Genomic DNA, 20,793 nt, shown 5'->3' on the forward strand with positions numbered 1-20,793 from the left:
GCGGGACAGGGAGGTCCGGGTGAGGGAGATCCTCTGCCCTCCATTAATGCTGAACTGGTGAAGGAACATCTTAAGAAACTGGATACCTTCAAGTCAGCTGGCCCTGACAGTCTACACCCCAGGGTACTCAAGGAGCTGGCAAGCATCATAGCCCAGCCTCTGGCACGAATCTTTAAAAATTCCTGGCGCTCTGGTGTAGTGCCCAAAGACTGGAAGAAGGCCAATGCGGTGCCTATCTTCATTAAAGGGAGGAAAGTGGATCTGGCTAACTATAGGCCCATCAGCCTGACTTCTATCCTGGGGAAGATCTTAGAAAAGTTTATTAAAGAGGCCATCCTTAATGGGCTGGACAACGCCAACATCCTGAGGGATAGCCAGCATGGGTTTGTTCCGGGTAGGTCATGGTTGACTAATCTCATTTCCTTCTACGACCAGGTGACCTATCACCTGGACCGGGGAGAAGAGATTGATGTCATATATCTTGACTTCAAAAAAGCCTTCAATCTGGTATCCCATGATCACCTCTTGGCGAAACTGGCCAATTGTGGCCTTGGGTCTACCATGATCTGCTGGCTGGAAAATTGGCTCTGTGGTCAGACCCAGAGGGTAGTAATTGATGAAAGTCACTCATCATGGTGTCCTGTGACCAGTGGGGTCCCCCAAGGCTCTGTCCTTGGACCCATATTGTTCAACATCTTCATTAATGATGTGGACTTTGGAGTTGGAAGCAGACTGGCCAAGTTCACCAATGACACCAAACTTTGGGGCAAAGCATCTATGCCAGAAGACAGGCGGGTGATCCAGGCTGACCTGGACAGGCTCAGCAAATGGGCGGATGAGAACCTCATGGTGTTTAACCGAAAAATGCAAGGTTCTCCACCTTGGGGAAAAAAAACCCTGCAGCATCCTTATAGGCTTGGCAGTGCTACGCTGGCTGGCACTACAGAAGAAAGAAACTTGGGGTGGGGGTCATGATTGACCACAAAATGAACATGAGCCTGCAATGTGATGCTGCGGCTAGTAGAGCAACCAAAACGCTGGCTTGCATCGATTGATGCTTCTCAAGCAAATCCCAGGATGTCCTTCTCCCCCTGTATTCGGCCTTGGTGAAGCCGCAGCTGGAGTACTGCATCCAGTTTTGGGCTCCACAATTCAAAAAGGATGTGGAGAAGCTTGAGAGAGTACAGAGAAGAGCCACACGCATGATCAGAGGTCAGGAAAGCAGACCTTACGATGACAGGCTGAGAGCCATGGGGCTCTTTAGCCTGGAAAAGCGCAGGCTGAGGGGTGATCTGATGGCCACCTATAGGTTTATCAGGGGTGACCACCAGGATCTGGGGGAACGTTTGTTCACCAGAGCGCCCCAAGGGATGACGAGGTTGAATGGTCATAAACTACTACGAGACCATTTCAGGCTGGACATAAGGAAGAATTTCTTTACTGTCCGAGCCCCCAAGCTCTGGAACAGCCTGCCGTCAGAGGTGGTTCAAGCACCTACATTGAACACCTTCAAGAGCAAATTGGATGCTTATCTTGCTGGGATCCTATGACCCCAGCTGACTTCTTGCCCTTTGGGCGGGGGGCTGGACTCGATGATCTTCCGAGGTCCCTTCCAGCCCTAATGTCTATGAAATCTATGTAGCATGGGGGCCCACACTGCTGTATTTATGAGGATGCAGTGATCTTAGGACGGTCCCCAGCAGTGATGCAAAGAGTTTCTGTCTGCTTTTCCAGCTCAGGAACAGAAAGGGATTCCTCAACAAACCCATGGCTCTGGCATAGGTTTCAAACCACTACCAACAATATGAAATGTTTTGGCTTTGTGCATTTTCTTTCAGAGAGAATTATGGATATAAAAACAATTTTCATTTAACATTTATTTCCAATTCCAATTAATTAAAATGCTTTAAAAATATGGAGGATTCGTCTAAAAAAATAAATGTTTCTACAATAACTAGTTTTCTTCAACAGAACTGTCACTTTAAATGTCAATTTTTCATGCATATCAAAGCGACCAAAGACAGAAAGGAACACTCAGGAAGACCCTAGCAGTGGTACTTTTAAACTTTTAAGAGTTACAGTGCTTTCTGGACCAGATTTTTTGTTGGTATAAAGGTGTTGAATTTGATGGGATTGGGGTAACAGATTTTTAGTCTTTGGTCTTAGATTTACACGTACTGTTTTCAGGGAAAGGCATGCCAAGAGCTGTCAACTCATGCTTCAGAGGAAGGAGGGAGATAGAAGTGTTCAGGTACTGCTGTTTGCCTCCCCAGCCAATAGTTTCATTATATTCAGAGTATATTTGTTGGTAGAGAATAGACCGGGGAAGAAATGGATTTCTTATCCCTTTGTCTGCTGGGAGTAGTGTGCAAAATGGAATGTGAGCCCTCCATAACACTGTAGACTGTTTAGGTACAAGAGCTAGAAACCAGCTGTTCACTCTTAATGCATCAACTTAATTAGCAAGGTCACCACACTTTATCTTATATCATAGCATTATGGCAATATTGGCATTGTAGTGCTTAGACTCTGAGGTGGACATATAATTAGGCTGGCCATTTTGCAAGCTGAAGAAAAAATAACTCTAATCTACTAGAATTTTTGAATTTTTGAGCATGTTAACAAAATAATAAATTAAAAACCTAGCAGGATTTATTTAGACTTTCAAAAAGCCTTAAGATTTTTCCTCTAAGCTACTTTCAAAGACAGAGTGAGAAACAAAATACTGTTATGGATTAGAAACTGGGATAAAAACGAAGTAGAAAGAGATGATACATTTGTCAGAAGGTTATATTTGGGGTCACAGTTGTGGTCAGCCAAAGTCTATATTGTCATTGGTATTTAACATATTAAATAATCAAAATGTACAGACAAAAGACATGTGACTTAGATTATTTGAGTCTAGAGGAAATATTGAGTTCCTTCAGAGGCATTTAAGAGATTAATGGATGGACAGTACAGTGACAGGAGAAAATATGGTTGACAAATCCAGTCATTTTGGATAGAATAACTTTGCTTATACCATATTGAGTTTTAAATTAAATTAAATATAACTACCAGGGGAAAAGACAGGGCCATCAGTATAGACATCCCTGTTGAAATGTTGACTTAATACGCACCAGTAATTTTACTTGTAGAGGCAGAGTATATGTACAGTGACAGGAGAAAATATGGTTGACAAATCTAGTCATTTTGGATAGAATAACTTTGCTTATACCATATTGAGTTTTAAATTAAATTAAATATAACTACCAGGGGAAAAGACAGGGCCATCAGTATAGACATCCCTGTTGAAATGTTGACTTAATACGCACCAGTAATTTTACTTGTAGAGGCAGAGTATATAATGAATCGCTTGAAATAATTTAAAAAATATTATAGTGCCACTGTATAGAAATCTCTCAACTGGAGTATTACATCTAATTCTGGTCATCATATTCCACGCTGTGCAATGAAAATGATTAGAGGCATGGAAAATTTCTACATGAAGACAGATTGTGAAGAGACAAATAGGAGGTCATATTAAGGACCTACAAAATAATACATGATGTATAGAATTTAAATTGGGCATTTCTACGTGTTCCGCTTCATACAGATAGAAAGGACGGAGTTAAAATGGAAAGAAAAGCACTTTAGAAAGATCAAAGAATGCTATGTTCTTAAAAAGTATAAGTAACTTATAGAGCTCACTGGCACAAGACAACAATAATGAAACTAAATACTAAGCAAATGACAAATGCCTAGGGCTGAAATTGTCCCCCTGTTGAAGTCAGTAGCAAAACTTTCATTGATTCAGTTGTCATTACAGTACTTTTGATCCAATATCCAATATTGGAGATAGAAACCCACATTTTTCAGGATATACAGCAACCATAACATGGTAATTAGGAAAAAATGCCATATGGCAGGTTATTCTGTAATTGTGCAATATGGTGTTTCTTTCACCTTCAGCTGAAGTGTCAAGCATTGGCTTCTCTAAGAGGTGGAAACTTGGTTAAGTGGAGTACTGCACCAATATGTTGTCTCAGTTCTGTTTCTAATTAAAGAGGTGCTACTTTGAGCCCTTGACATGTGTGCAAATGTTCCTTCAGTAAGTCCATCCTTATACAAGTACTGACACATCCACCCGTTCTCGGAGAGCATGCTGTTGTGACAGTTGCCAAGTGTGGGGAAGATTAAGGAATGCTAGAAGTCTGACACTTTGAACAATGGAAATTAACTGAAAGTTGTTAGTCCCTATAGCAGCCATGCTGGACTGATCTCTCTCTTTTTCAGTCTGGTAACACTTACATATCGCCACTCATTTCACATTCATTTGAACATCATCCAGTCCCACAGTTAAAATAAAAAATATCAAGAGTAACAGTCCCACGTGAAAGTGTTCTGAGTTACAGCTCGCCTAGCCAGCAAACCTTTTAATTGTGTGATCCAGTGATTTGTACTACATTACTGCACACTTGGTTTCAAAACAATTCATACTCATTAGCAAGAAAAGTTAAATGCTTGTTTCAGACTGAGTGCAGGAACCAGTAATAGGTACAGCCAATATGTAAATTATCTGCCCTTGCTAGACTATCATGTTTTACACTTAGAGCTCTTATTAATCTTTAGCAGGCTTTATTAGCACACAAAGTACAGCCATAATTTTCATTTCTTCTTTTATAAACGGGGCGTAAAGAAATTCTGGCACAAAGAAACCCTGGTTGGATATACCTTTGTCAAGTTATGAGGTTCTGTTATTGTTCAGTATAAGTAAATACATGTTAGCAAACTGAATTACTGTTTAAATTGGCTGATGCCATTGAAGTTGCAACCAGCATGAATTAGGCATATCATCAGTAGTAATTCTGAAGCACAACAGTTACCAGGTCTTCAGAGTGTTTTGTTTTAGTAAAAAAAAATCTATTCTGGATGTTGCAAATATTGATATAGATATCTCAGTCAGCAAGATTTTTTCATCCATTTCTGAATCCAGTTCTGTCAATAGAAGAGCTATCAAGAAAAAATAAGTATATGTCAAATTCAACATCATAACAGTGGCAACTATCTAGGCTATTGTGCCATGCTATTGTATTGTTAAGCGTTATGCTCTGGTGGTTTAGAAAGGTGACAAAAATAGCTGCTTCCCATTTGCAGTAGCTGTTTTGCAATATTAATATCTCAGCTGTTTGAAAATGATTTTCAACTGGAATACCCAAGGGAAGCAATTTACACTGATGACTAAAAGTGAAGTGCTTTAAAAACATTTTATTTTAACTAGAACTAGTTAAGCAAGCACCTGTTCCTTTTTTTCCCTTGTTCTTAACAAAAAAATGAAACCAATTAGCACAACTTTAAAAAACAGGCAACCTTAGTGACTACATCTAGATTAACAACATCTATGCTAATGTTTCATTTGGATAGGTGCTGGAAGTGATAAAGAAATTAAGCTGTAATATACTAAAGCAGAGAGATTGTTAACTCCATAACAGATGCTGCTAGAGTTAATGAGATGCCATAGTAGTCTGCTTTAAAGAAACAAGAACGTCCTTTCCCCACACTTCATTTGCGTCTGGATTTCTCAGCAGAGCTACCATGGTGATTTGATCATAGTGATTAATATTAGAATTCATTTGTGCTGTATATTTTTGGCTCTTTGGTCTTTCACATGCAGCCGTATAGTGGGCTCATCCTTATAAGGAATAATAAAGTAGTCAGTGGGGACAAGAAAACCTTCATTCTTTAAAAATAACTCCCACAGATGCTAGCAAATCACTTTTATTATGTTTTTGTTTTTAACTGTGTGGAATTATTCTGATTATTGTTTTTATGGATAGACTGTGCTGATAAGAGTCTGCTTTAGCATAAAGGGTAGCACGCAGCGATGGTGTTTCAGGGGCATTGCAAGGGATGGGCCATGCCTAAGAAAGCTAGTGCATTTACTGCCCAGCTTCCCACCTTGCCCTGGGGTAGGGAAGGTATCCTAATGTTTGCTTCACCCTCTTCAGTAGTAGCTAGCAATGTCCCCTGCCCTACACCTTCTCTTGGTCCAACTCACTTGGCTGATATCTGGGGGAAGAAGTTCATGGTCAGTTAACAACACCCATTTATCCAAGGTCAAGACAAGCCATTTAGGGTCTTAATGGAGGGGGCATGAGGTTCTCTTTTAAATGCAGCATAATCGCTCAATATAAGCCATGACCTAACCATTAATTAAAATTAACCAGTAACATGACTATCTACATACCTTTCGTGGCAGAACCTGAGAATATTTTAATAATAAATTATTGTTGGAAGATTGGAACTGAACACCTAAGCAAAATTAATGAGACATCCCTACTTGACAACATTTTAATTTGTATCCCATAAATGTCTCTTTAATAGGAATGAAAAGAAATACATAAGCAGATACTGGAAAGAAGTTGAAGTTGGAGATTTTGTTCAGCTTCGCTGTAATGAAATCATACCCGCTGACATATTGCTGCTCTCTTCAAGTGACCCTGATGGTCTGTGTCATATAGAAACAGCTAACCTGGATGGGGAAACTAACTTAAAGCAAAGACAGGTAGTGCGGAGATTCTTAGAGCTGGTAAGTCAACATCTTAAATTTGTATTTTATTTAAAGTATGGGAGCAATTCACCAATCCAGAACCAGGCAATAAGGGCAGATTTTCTTATTGCTACTTATCTATCTACAGCAATCTATTGCTGTTTATCTATCTATTGCCATAAAACTGCTAGTATTTGCCAAAAATTAACTTCATGATGGTATCTGAGGTTTCACTGTCACTTTCTCCAGAATATGAATAGGTGTTTGCTGCGCTAGCATGAAAACTTAAAATAGTTTTTTATTGCATGTAATTTGGGTTTGCTAAATGAATTTTTAACTGTCTAGTAGATAAAAATTTTCAAGGTATGGGAGAACAAATGTTTTCCCTGACTCTGGGCGAAGTTACTTCCCCTTGGAACTCTGCCTAAAACTCCATGTTGCAATATCTCCCTAAAGAGTGTAAGACCTTGACGTTCCAAGGTTTAAAGGTGAAGTACCCAGGAACTGGGCACATTCTCCAGAAAAAAGAACACTATAAAAGCTGCTTTATACTTCTCTTACTGACACTCCCATATGTGTAACCAACAAGCAGGCAAACAAGCCATGAAAGTCAGGGACAGGGGGAGCTTTCACTGCAATTACATGAAAATGATCTGAACAATTACCTAACATTGCAACCCTTCTTAAGTATTACCATATTCGTTCCTTCCCTCTTTCTTCCTGTAATTCCTATCGGCTGGCAGGCCAGCGAAGAACCACCTGAAATACTTTTCTAGAAATCTACATGTATATTCTAGCACTCCTGCTCATTTTGCCAAAAGCAACTTAGGATAGAAATTACATAACTGTAGTGACTCTCCAAGCACCAAGAAAGGCATAGAACAACCAGTGGGATAAAAATTAATATTCCTTTGCAAAAACTCTTAACTTCAGGAAAAAACTAGCACCTTCCGTGGCAGAACCTGAGAAGATTTTAGTACTAAAATATAATAAACTTACTTGAGTAATAATCTTATTTTAGTAATAATATCTTAATAATATCTAATAATCAAGGCTGAAATGTGACACCTAAGTCATACACAGAGATCACTGATGTTTAAAAAAAATGCTTATCTCATCTCTCGCTTGTTCGCATGCTCTCTCTCTCTCTTTTTTAAACATCAGTGATCTCTGTGTGCGATTTAGCTGTCAGGTCAGCTTTGATATATTATAACTAAAATATTATTACTAAAATAAGATTAAGCTTTTCTCTGATAATCAAAGCTGACATATGACACCTAAATCTCTCTCTCACACACACACACACACACACAGGGGTGTGTGTATAAATATATCTATATCTATCTTTCTTTATATATACACATCTATGTGTGTGTGTGTGTGTGATTTAGGTGTCATATATCAGCTTTGATCATTAGAGCAAAGCTTAATTACAATTAACCAAATGTTTTGATAGCTATGATCAGTTTGTAGCCCAAAACACCTAATTTGGCTACTGAAAAATCATACTCTTCCTACTGAGGGAAAGAATGGCCCAGTACTTAAGAGTGCTAGCTGGAACTCTGGACATGTGTGATCTGGGCCAAAGTGTGGAGAGATTTAGGCTATATCTCTAATACTGTCCTGCCAGGACCAGTGCACAGAAAAGAAGCCCCATCCACTCACTCCCCAACCACATGCTTCCAAAACTGTTATTTAGGTGACATATATGCCTTAGATAAAAGAAAGAGCCTGAGAGTAACACACATGTAGAACCCCACTAACCTAACTACATTGTCTAATTGCCAAATTTTGATGTGTATGGAGCAGGAAGGAGTGGGCGAGACTCGTTTCTTGGCAGTTGTTCCACACTTGGCAGGAGACAATATAGACATGGCCTTAAGTGTTGCAACACTGAGAAGTACACCACTTAATTTTTAGTCACCATGTCATCTGGTGGAATCCACTTCTTCGATTTATGCACCCTATAGATACCTTTTCTGCACAGAGAGGCTGAGTCCAGATAAGCGTGGCCATGTGGTATATGGCCATATCACATGTTCAGCTGTCCTCCACGCTGCAAGGGAGCAGCGTGCAGGGTTTGACCCATGGATATCCAGGGGTCAGACAAGTCTGAGGAGGAAAAAAATGTGAAACAGTGTATGTGGGAGCATGTGCTGCCCAAAATTGGAGCCTGGATTGCTGCTGCTGCAGCCCCAGAAGGCCCCCAAGCCCCCAGGTAAGGCTTATCCTGCCCGGAATAACCTGCCATGCCAGAGTGCACATGGCAAAGGCATTCCCCAGGGACAACTAGCAGTGGCACAAGGTGTACCTCTGCTAGTTGTCTCGGGGAACCAAACACCCTTACACGTGTGGACACAGCCAGAGAGTCAAGCCCATTAAGAATGATTAAGAATGATTCATACAAGCCAGCAAGCTAAGTGGGAAGCTACCTAAGCTAGCGAGTAGGAAGTAGCAAGGAGAGAGGCCTTGTTTGACTGTAGGTATGACAAGAACATAGTTATTTCAGATGAGTTCCATAACCATTGCCATTATAGAGTCACGCTCTCACTCTCTGCCCCAGTGAATATTTAAATATAAATACAAATGGAACAGTTTCAGCCACAGAAATTGTGAGAGACTCACCCAGAATGCACGCTAGCCTAGTGACTGGTGAATGCACTGTAGCCTGCTGGGGAGGGGGGCAGGGGTCACACCAGGGATCAGGTACCTATTCCAAATCAGTCAGAGAAGGGGTTTGAATCAATATGTCTGAAATTGTCAGAAAGATTTAACCACTAGGCCAGGGGAGTCGAACTCACCTTGTGCCCCGGACTGGATCCAGGTTGCAGGGCCTGGATCTAGATTGGGGCACAACGAATCTACTGCAGCAGCAGCAGATCCAGACTGGTGTGCAAGGATCTTCCTGATTTCCTTGTTGGCTATAGGCAGTGAAGCTCTAAAATATAAACCGATTATCACCAGGTTGGCTGCTTAGGGCTTCATTGGTCTTCAGAATTATTTTAAGCCCAATCTCCTACTCCTTCCTGTATTTAATTAGTCCTCAGATCCTTCCTGGATCTTGACCTCAGCTGCTGGTTCCTAGCTCTTGATTCTTGGGCCCCTGACTTCTGGCCTCACTCCTACCTCATGGCTAGTTCTGACTCTTTATTTGGTATGTGTCACTGCCTTTCAGCTTTACTCTCCAGGTTTATGACCTGGCCCTCACCCACACCTTAGTACTTAACATCAAGAAATTCAATGCAATCAAGACTTAGTTGCAGAAATTTTGGCACGAAAAGAACATAGTCATGTCCAGAATGAGGTAGCAGCTGAGTGGGAGTGTTGAGGAACTAATTTGTGCCTAAACATTGCTCTAAGGCACCTGAGTCCCTTTTTGGATTTAGCCCATTGCCCTTTTGTGTCTCAATTCTCTGCCTGTAATATAATGAGGATAATAATTGTTCTCTGCTATTTGATGAATGGAGCATAATCTCATTTAAGCTCACCAGCTTAAATGATAAATGTTCAGATATTACAGCACTGGTAGCCATAGAAGTTTCCAGGATAGAGCAAACTTCCATTCATTTCAATGAAAGCAGAAATAGGCTTTAAGAAAGTCTTTTTAAAGAAAGCTCCAAAGGAAGCTGCAGTACTTTCAAGATAACTCAGAAACCCTTTAATGCTTGAATCCTATTTCGGTGGTGTTTGAGCTGTCAGCAGTGTGAACACCTGCTAGTTCTGAGAAGTCCAGGACAGCTGCAGTACCACAGAGGCCCTACGTTGTTGCACCTGGCTGAGTGCCTCTGCCGAATACCAGCCACCCTCATGAAATTGCCCCTGTCAGTGGGCACAGCTACATAAGATGCTTAATGCGCAGTAGCCTAATAACACTGCACAATAGTGTGCTGGGCAAGAACCCTGCTAGTACACTACTGTGCAGTAGCATTAGGCCACTGTGCAGTAGGAGTCACTAAAAACCCATGCACTGGCGCTTCTGTGCATTTACTTAGTACTTCATTAAGCAAGTACTAAATTAATGTTCAGTAACTACTGTGGATTAATGAACATGTAGATGTGTCCGGTATGTTGTCAGCGCATGTGGCAGCAGTAAATCTGTCTCCCGAATGTGAGAAGAGTCTTCAGCATCTTTGACATTATTACCCTGCTGAGTTGAGCAGGGGTATGACAGAAGATGAAGGGCAAGCATATTGTACCAAGTATCAACTATCTTTTTAACATGGGAGCCTGTCCCCACAACCCTTCTGAGCACTAACCCAACATGTTCATTCATTGGAGATGAATGCTTTTAAATTATCAGCTTAAGCAGCAAAATGACTTAATATGCTTGTGGTCCTGTGGTGCTGCTTGCATTTCACAGCACCTTTTTTTAAAGTGAGAAAATAAATTAATAGATTTTATAGTCTTACTCCCTCCTGTTTATAGCATGTACATGCTAGGCCATGTGGCTTATCATAGACCAAGGGGAAAAGATTTTGCAGTAATCACTCATTAAAATACCAGCAGCACATCACAGGACTGAACTAGCTTTTCAATGGCAGTACCTCAAACATTTGGAAAAATTTAACAGCCAGCCTCAGCACTTTCATGTTTCTCATAAGAATGAAATAACTTGTTATTTAAACCATGAAGGAGGAAAGGATCAAGATTTTCATTTTACTGACAGAGGGAGGTCCAGATTCTGTGGTATCCCTATTGTATACTGAAGGTAGGGAATAAAGAAAGAATCTGGGCCCAGAAATGTTGCTTTAAGTCATTTGGGACCCACTAATTCTGCCTCCAGCCAGAGTCCCTGCCTTGTCCTGATCCATAAAATTTGTTGAGCCCTGAGTGTGCTCTAAGTTGCATGCCAGAAAGAACGGTACCACCAGCACACCCTGGCTGGAATGCAGTGCGCTTCAACCTTACTTCGCTCAGTCCCTGACACAACTTCTGCCCCATTTGCCAGGGAGGAGCCAATACAAAGGTGGTATACTGAAGGAAGTTAAAAGTTTTTTAGAGCTCCTCTACAGCATTGAAAGGTGTTCCACCAGGGCAACCTATATCCTCTTTATAGCCCCAGTACACCCCACGAATGTTACTAAGGGCCCAGAAAGAATGTAAAAGTCTTTGCCCAAAATTGAGATGGTTCCTGTGCTGTGCTCATGAAACACCATTCTCTTATGCATGAGCAGCTCTCTGTCTGGAAAAAGTTCTTCACAGCACCGCTCTGAACACCAGTGGCCCATCTAGTCTTCAATCCCAGTGCTTTGCAGGGTCTAAACATAAGTGCAAGAGGTATATCAAGGCCCTCAGATTGCTTCTGTAGAATTGATAGATTTAGATTGGTTCTCTCAATTAAGACCCGGGTTTGGTTTTGTTTGGTTTGGTTTGGTTTTGAGGGGTGGGGGTGGAATATGCTTCTGCTTTCACTTCTGCCTTGATTTATCTGAATAATTCTCTTAGGGATGCTACTGATTGTCACTTAGCATTGGTTTTATGTTAATGGATGTGAAGTGTCTGGCATCAATTGTCTATGATTATGTATCGTGTTAGTGTGGAACCAATTATTGATGCTATACGCTGTTTTAACTTTGTAGACTGCATTATCAGTTCTCTGGCTTTTGAAGAATCCAGTTTGAATACATCCTATCAACAGGTAGCCTAGAAAATAAAAGATACTTAAGCAAATGGGTGAAAAATTAATCTATGTAATTGCAGTTTAAAGAGCTGGTGCTCCTCAAATCATTTGATACTTGAGAAACTACTGCATGGTAATTAAGTTTATTAGTCTTTTTTCCTCTTATTTTGTCACAAGTTTATGAAAGAGGCAATTTAAAAAAAATCACTATTCACAGTTAACAAGTAGTATTTATTTTACTTTCTCTGAATATCTGTGATAGTATGTAAGCAGATCTTAGGAAACTGATTAGAAAGCATTTCAGAAAAATATTTCAGAATGCATTAAAATCTTATCTTGCCAGGATAGTCAGTAACTTCTTTGAAATTTATTTTTTTTTTTTGGAAGGAAGGATAGGGAGAGACTTTCAAAAGGCATTTGTGCCTTTGAAATTTTCTCCTGTGGAAGGTGGATACTGTAGTCTCACTATCTAGATACTGCTGCAATAGGTGTTAGAAATGCTTGAAATAATCAGAAATCACCTTTTTATATAGTTTGTTTTGAGATCAAAATGAATATAAAGGATTCCTTTCATGCTGAAGCACAGATCAAATCAATGTGTGTATTGAGACACATTGGAAAGTTAAACTAAGAGAGAGTTCTTCACGAAACTCAGTTTTGCGTGATCTAATGGTCCTAGCAGTGACCAACCACGAATCCTTGGAAAAACTGAGTATTTCTTGGTATTTTACCAATTTGCTTCTAAATTCTAACCCACCCTAGCTGCACTCTAGTCACAACAGCCATTCCTAGTGTACTCTACCTAATAGGAGACACATTGTGAAATAAGAATCAATGTGTTTTCTGTATTACTGTGCAAGCTGTTTTGCCACCACACCCTCCGTAATTGCTTATGGAATGTTTTACATGTGCTTGAAATATTTTGTCAGCCACTCTTCAGAGGGTGATTGAGCAGATACAGACTTCATTACGGAAGATCAAGCCTTCCTTTAAAGTTGCATAAGGATGGCTTGAAAGACTTGTGAAAACACATATATTTTTGCGTTGCCCTGTAGTAGTAAAACAATGTTAATATTTTTACTTTAAAAATAGCCCTTTTTACAGAATACACAAGAACTTCTTTAGATTCTGTGAACCAAGTGATGGTTTATAAATTACTGGCCATGTTCTGGGGTGTTTGCTCTGATTCAGAAGGACCCCTGGAGGAAAATGAAGGGTGAGACAATTACGCATTGTGTCCCTCTTTGAAAAAGTACCTTACACACCTGACCAGTAGGGATTAGACCTTAACCTTTACCATTTTCCATGAGACTAGGGATTTTCCCAAACACACAGTTTTGATTAGACCAGCTTAAATAAATTGGTTTGATTCAATCAATGCAAATCACTGTGTAGACAAGCATTTATTTTTGTTTAAGAATGACTTGCTTCAGTGTAGCTTACAGGCATACCTCATTTTATTGTGCTTCGCTTTATTGTGCTTCGCAGATATTGCGTTTTTTACAAATTGAAGGTTTGTGGCAACCGTGCGTCGAGCAAGTCTATCAGTGCCATTTTTCCAACAGCATTTGCTCAGTTTGTCTCTGTGTCACATTTTGGTAGTTCTCTCAATATTTCAAACTTTTTCATTATTATTATATTTGTTATGGTGATCTGTGATCAGTGATCTTTGATGTTACTATTGAAAGAAGTTCTACTGTGGGTAAAATGCTATCAAACAGCATTGCATGCTACAGAGAAATCTTTCATGAAAGGAAGAGTCAATTGATGTGGCAAACTTCATTGTTGTCTTATTTTAAGAAATTGCCACAGCCACCCCAACCTTCAGCAACCACCACCCTGATCAGTCAGCAGCCATCAACATCGAGGCAAGACCCTCCACCAGCAAAAAGATTATGACTCGCTGAAGGCTCAGATGATGGTTAGCATTTTTTAGCAATAAAGTATTTTTTAATTAAGGTATGTACATTGTTTTTTTAGACATAATGCTATTGCACACTTAATAGACTACAGTATAATGTAAACATAACTTTTATATACACTGGGAAACCAAAAAATTCGTGTGACTCGCTTTATTGCGATATTCGCTTTATTGCGGTGGTCTGGAACCGAACCCGCAATATCTCCAAGGTATACCTGTATATATATTTTTATAAGGGCTTATTTACACACAGACTGAAGCATCATAACTGCATCAGTTTGAATTTACATCTTTTTTCATTGCAAGTTTGTGGTGCAGACAGGTATAACACTTGAACTGGTCCAAGAATGTCACTGATAGGGACAATTGCAAATGGTTCCCAGGACAAAGGTCTCCACACTTACGCTGCTAAGGGTACTAAGTAGAACCCTCATCTTTTAGAGATTTCATTGCTGCCATAAAAATCACCAGAGAGTGGTAGAATACCCAGACCTGGGGCCAGTGCCTGGAGTTAGGGTGACCATATATATGTCCCAGCTTGTTTGGGACAGTTTCAGATTGAATAGGCTGTCTTAGCATCCCAGCCACTTGAAAAAATTAAGCAGAAGTTCGAGATTGGTGGGAACCTGGGAGCCCCTGGATCGGGTGTGTGTGCATGCGTGTGTATGTGTGCATGCTGCACTCTCCTGCCTGGTCCCACTCCTGGGAGTTGTGGGGTGGAGTGTGTTTGTGTGTGTGTGGCAGTAGGCAGGGCCAGAGCAGCTGATGGGACATGCTGGACAGCATGATGCCTTTGTCACCAGAGCTGGGGCTAGGGCCGGGGTGCTGGCCAGGCTGGAGACACTGTGCAGGCTCTGTCTGCCCCATGTTAATTCATAGTTCTGGCCCAGTCCCAGCACCTGCAGCTGCCTCCTGGCTGTATGCCACCAGGCTGGGCCAGCCATATCACAGCCCCCACATGGAGAGTCCAACATGGAGAGTCCAGCCTGGCCCAGCTGCTCCCTGCCCTAACCGGGGAGGCATGTGCAAGATCAAGGCTGGCTGCATCCGCCTACCCAGCGGTGCATGGCTAGGATGTATCTATTTGTTCCAGGACAGAGCAGAGCCATGAGTCAGGCATAGCACCTCCAGCCTGGCTGGCACTCTAGCCCTGGCATAAAAAGCACCTCACTTCTGACAGCTGCTCCAACCCTGTGTGCTACCATATGCACATGTGTGTGTATGGGTGTCCCAGAGTTCCCTAAAATATTGTAATTATGGTCAGCCTACCTAGAGCAGTGTTTCTCAGCCAAAGTGCCATGGCACAGTTGGGTGCCTTGAGATCCTTTCAAGGCTACTGTGGGGTTCCACACAATTTATCACTGTTAGGTTTTTAAACATGATTCACAAGATAAATTCAAAGATTTCAAATAGAAATTTATAAGCTGTGGTCTTTCTGAGTCTTTTGTAGTAGAAAAACCGTACTATTATTTTTCTGGAGAGTGAAAACTAAGAGCTGGCATTTTTTAAAGGGTGCCTCAAGCCTATGCAGGAGTGTCTTTAGTCTAAAAAGGTAGAGAAGCACTTCCCTATACAGGGAGGAAGACCCAGATTGCTTGTATGTCAAAAAAGAGAACGACATCATTGCCAGCAGTTGAAATTTTCTGTTCCCCCTTCCCCAAACTGATTAGGTTTAATAAAGAGCATTGTTAGACTTTACTAAAATCTACACAGTTGACTGGGGGTGCACAGGTGGGTGGAATAGGGTGCAGGCTATCACAGGAAATGGAGTCCTGAAAGCTATTTTATCAATTTCACCTTCCAGTTGCCGGGTCCCAAGCTCAGTTGAGGCGTGGACATGACAGTGGAGGGGTTTCCAGGTGCTAGCGAAGCTGTATGACTCCCTGCTTGTAGTACTCAGGGAGCTGGTTGTTCCAGGGGTCTTCAAGATCTCCATTTTTGGTTTGTGCTAGACTTGCACTGAAAAGCATTTTTTCCATTTCATTTTGCCACAGGTATCTTGTGCTGTCTCCCAGGCTCATTAGGGACAGGTGGTATGAGTTGGAAGGTTGCCAGTTCTGAGGGTATCTGAATGACCCCTGCTCGTGGTGCCCAGGGAGCTACATGCTCTGAGCCCTCAAGATCTCTGCTTTTTTGCTTGCACTGGAAATAATTTGCTCACGTTCACTTCCCTGCATAGGCCCTGTGCTGCAAGGTTCCAGGTTCATTGCGTTGGGATGCTGCCAGGTGCTGGGCGGGGGGGGGTGCTGTGTGACTCCTCTGATTAGGATTCCTGGTTAGGGCCTGGGTGCTCATGGGCCTCCCAAGAACCCTGGGGATTTTCAACACCTGCCCTAATAGCTATTTTGGCAATTTCACCTACCTGCTCTGTACCCTGCAGCATTGGGTCCCAGGCTCATTTGGGGTGGAGGAGGTGGGAGCGGAGGAGTGGCCAAGTGCTGAGGGAAAGGGATGGGGGGCGTAGTCTCTTTGTATGATGTCCAGGGAGCTGGGGGCTTTGTTGTCCAGTGTCCGTAGCAAGAGTGGGATACCTGGAGGACTGACTAGAAACGCTTGTGTTCACATATAACACTGAGCTAGTTCACAAGGACCAGCTCAAAATAGTATTTCATTTTTCTGTTGTGCTTTTAAAGTGTTCCAGGAAGTTTCAACTATTCTTAAGTGGCATACATATCTAGACTCATGGGGCACCTATATCTGAGCACTGAGGCTGCTCCAACACACTGGAATTTCAGCGCGTTAGAGCAAACTCAGTGAATCAAGTCTGCTGGAGTGTGGCAGTTGCCACACTCTAGCAGCCTCGTGCTTAAAAATGGCAGCAGGGGCACTTGAACTAAAGCTTGTTGAATTTAGTTCAAGTGTCCCCGCCACCGTTTTTAAGTGCAGGGACGCCAGTACAAGGGGCACAGTGATGCTTTAATTAGAGCAGATCTTGGAGCCGGGCTCCATGCCAATAAGTAAGGGGTGGGGGGGGCGCTGCAGAAGAGGAGAGGAGACCATGGGGGGGGACCCCTGCTGGCTCCCTGAGCCCCCTGATCAGGGTCCCCTCCTGCCCCCCCCATCACTGCCCTGCCTATCCCAGCAATTTAAAAAAAAAACAAACCCCTGCATTTGCCGGTAGTAGCAGCTGCTGTAGGGGCTACTGGGGCCTCCTGGCACAGCACCCCCTGCACAGCATGGGGCAGAGGGGGGCAGCAGCAACCAGCCCCAGGCTCCTGGCACCTGCACTGCCCATTGTGTGGGTGTAGCCTGGATTGGCAGGGTGCCGCCTGGCTCTGCATGCTGTTGGGCAACTGGGGCTGCTTGGCCTGAGTGGTGCCAGGCCCTGGTTGACAGCCTGAGTGGCCCCAGCTGCCCAACAGCGTGCAGAGCCACGCAGTGCCATGCCAACCTGGGCCACACCCGCGCGATGGGGCAGTGGCAGTGTGGGTGCCAGGTGACCGGGGTTGGTCCCTGCTGCTCTGTGGGGGGGCCCTGCCAGGAGGCCCCAGTGACCCCGATGGCCGCTGCTACTGCCGGTGACTGTGAGGCTTTTTTGGTTTGTTTGTTTTTAAGTGCCAGGAGGCTGGGGCTAGGCGGAGCAGGCATCGGGGGTCTGGAGGTGCAAGTGGGGGGTGGGGCTGGGTGGAGCAGCCATCAGGGGTCTGGAGGTGCAAGTGGGGGATAGGGCCGAGTGCAGCAGCCATTGGGGCATTTGAAGGTGCAAGCGGGGGGTGGGGCCAGGAGGGGCAGCCATCGGGGGGGCTACAGGAGGTGGCGGAGGATGGGGCCGGGTGGGGCAGCAATGCAGGGGGCTGGGGGAGCAAGTGGGGTTGGGGCATGTGGACCCTGCAGCAGGGGGTGCTAGTCCTTGTGGGTGCCATGTGGCCCCTATTGGGGGGCCAATAGCCCCTGTGGGGAACTGTGGCCCTTGTGGGGGGGGGCAGTTCATGAGCTGTGCGGCAGGTCTGCACTCTGCAGGGGGTGGGGGACCCACCCCTCCTGAGCAGCCTCCCCCACACAGTCCTCCCCCACAATATACCTACATCTACCCACACACCCCACAGCCCCCAACATCCCTCCACAGCCACCCACATCCCCCCACCCGCTCCTGCAAATCCTACATCCCTCCTTCACACACCCTGCATGCCCAGCTGCCAGACAGGATGAGACCTGCTGGCAGGAGCTGTGGCTGCAGGGGCAACTGTCCCCACATCCTGGTTAGTAGAGGGGTCAGGGGGAGCTCCAACTGCTCTATGGTAAGAAAACCAAAGGCAAACAGCAAAACATATAGATATTTAGAAATCATTTTATTATGATGATAGAGATACTGGTAGGCTTCCAAATTGCTTTAACACTGTAGATATATCAATAAAACATTGCCTAACTCATCGCTGTCTCCCTTTTCTCTCTGTCTCTCTCTTGTTCTCTCTCTATATAGTGGTCTTTTGTTTTAATTGTGGAGGAACATAGATTTCAGAGTATTTTATAGAGTGACTTCGGGATTTTTTTTATCAGGGATTTTTCAGTTTCCAAATTCCTGCTAGGGAGGCACGTGGTAGGACCCAGGCAGAGGAGCCTGCTCAGAGCTGACACCTTGGACCCAGCTGTAGGTGGCTGACCTCTTGGCCAGTTGGGGCCAGGAGGACATTCTTTGACAGTTCAGAACAGGCCACCACACTGGGAACATCTTCCAGGTGATAGGTGCCCAGATGACTTGGCAGGGGCATACGTGGCAGTAGTGCCAAACAAAGGCCAACTTTGCAGCCATAGCCCACTGGCAGCTGGCCCTAAGGGGCAGGTGCTTCTACTAGCTGTGTGGTCCCCATCCAGGTCTGACAGGCATTCAGATTTGGGGCCACATGCTGTCGCAAGTGGCAGCAGGTCACAGCCGGGCAGTAGCCCCCACTGCCAAACTGCTGTAGTGGATCAAGGGTGCAGGGTACTCTCAGGGCTGCTTCAGCAGTCCAGCTGGCAATAAGGGGTAGTGTCACCAGGTACCAGTTGGCTGGGCCCCAGAAGCCCTTGAGAGTGAGTAGCCATGAGCTACTTGCCAAGACAGCTTTTTGTACTGATGGGGCCAGGACAGGGTATCTTTTTACATTGTTTACCTCCCCCTGGCTGCAGATTCGGGAGGAGCCAAGCAGGGTTATTTTGCCCCAAGTGACACAACTTGCGCCACACCAAAGTACATGTCTGGGCATGTGTGCTGAGGCAAAAAGCCCCAGCTCAAATTTGTGCCTCTTCTGTTTGAGCTGCTGCAAGCTCACATGCCTGCATGTGTGAACACACCCGATTAGTACAGCTTGTGATATTAGCTGTCTCTCTGGCAAGCTGTGAAACAAAAGGTGGGGCTTTGTCTTCCCCACAAGCCACATGCTTTGTGCATCCATAAAAGGCCAGCCCCAATATTCTGTATACATGTACCACACTGAAAATAATCGTAATAGCACTAAATGATAGCCAGATATAAATTCAGTAATCAACATTATAGATCTTGTTTAGAGCTGTAAGTACCTTTGATGGTGAGGGACAGGGTGAACAAAAAGTAAAAATATTTCTAGAATCTTTATGGTATAATTGCCCTGTAGACTCCTTTTTTTTGCAAAGAGTTCATGGAGCTAAGGAAAGGCCCTTCAAAATTCCAGATACGTGAATGTTAAAATAGCAGATTAATGCTCCATCCCACACACAGTACCAGAATTAGTCTTGCCCTCAGGGAAAACAGAGATTTTTTTAAAATAAATAAAAAATATAAAAGAAAATACAACTTGTAATATGTAGTTTCAGTACTGCCACTAAATTACGCTAAAAACTATATTTTAAAAGAAGATTTTTTTCTGCTGAAGCTGTAATGAAACATGTATTTTCAGAGCTCCCAGGTTTGACCCGTCACACTTATTATATGGGCCTTTTTGTTATGCACTGTAAAATAGTAATGCATCAAGCCTATTAAAAAGCATAGTTCAAAAGTATGCCTTTATTTTAACTATTTCAGTGAGAGAAAAGGCATCCAGAGCTATAGCCAGGGTTTTTTTTTCAAAATGTTGAAACATACCAAAGATGCTACTGTATCATTTCCTCTTAGATCATACTGTGTTTAGAGAGAGCCTCTCTGGAAACCATGGACATCTTTGATTTTAAAAGTATAATAGCTAACAGAACAAAGTATATCAGCTACAAAGAGAATATTTTATTAAGTATAGCATTTAAGGTAGATCCGTGTCAAGTGATTTGATAAACAGTGATACTGGCCAAAGTGGATTGATTTAAATCAAGTTGACTTAAGCCACTGATGTCAAATATGATTTAAATCAGCAAGCCAAAAGCCTGATTTAAATAATTGATTTTATCAAATTGCCAATTGCATTTTTTTTAAAGAAAATTTGATTCATTGATTGATGTAACAGTTAAAACATGTTGATTTACAACTAAATACAGTTTTTACAGTAGATTTGGTTCATGTATTTTCTAGGTATACAAATATAGCTTAACATATTTGGATTGCTAGAAATCCTACATTTTAGTATGCTATATAATGATGAAATGTATATTTCTCATTCACTACATGATTAACTTTTTACTTACAGCTGTATCAAGCTGCAGTAAGATGGCAACTGGAATATAACTAAACACACAATTCTAGCACTTGTCAGTGGAACAGGAATTTCTTGAAAATATTCCCAAATAGGGTCTTTGTGCAACTTGCAGCCATGGTAGTTTTTTGCTCCAGTAACCAAGTGT

The 20,793-nt window shown here is 42.9% G+C and overlaps 1 protein-coding gene across 3 annotated transcripts in view; it reads left to right on the forward strand.

Annotated features, from left to right (window-relative positions):
* The window catches only part of ATP10A (ATPase phospholipid transporting 10A (putative)), a 171,143-nt gene that overhangs the window by 54,430 nt on the left and 95,920 nt on the right, over window positions 1–20,793 (forward strand). For all 3 annotated transcript variants that reach the window (XM_090064948.1, XM_090064939.1, XM_090064932.1), the window contains exon 2: window positions 6,364–6,568. In XM_090064948.1, coding sequence (XP_089921074.1) covers window positions 6,364–6,568 — 205 coding nt within the window. The remainder of the gene's footprint in view (window positions 1–6,363; window positions 6,569–20,793) is intronic.

Source organism: Crocodylus siamensis, chromosome 1, assembly GCF_052110815.1.
Source record: "Crocodylus siamensis isolate JL-2025a chromosome 1, ASM5211081v1, whole genome shotgun sequence".
Classification (NCBI taxonomy): Eukaryota; Metazoa; Chordata; order Crocodylia; family Crocodylidae; genus Crocodylus; species Crocodylus siamensis.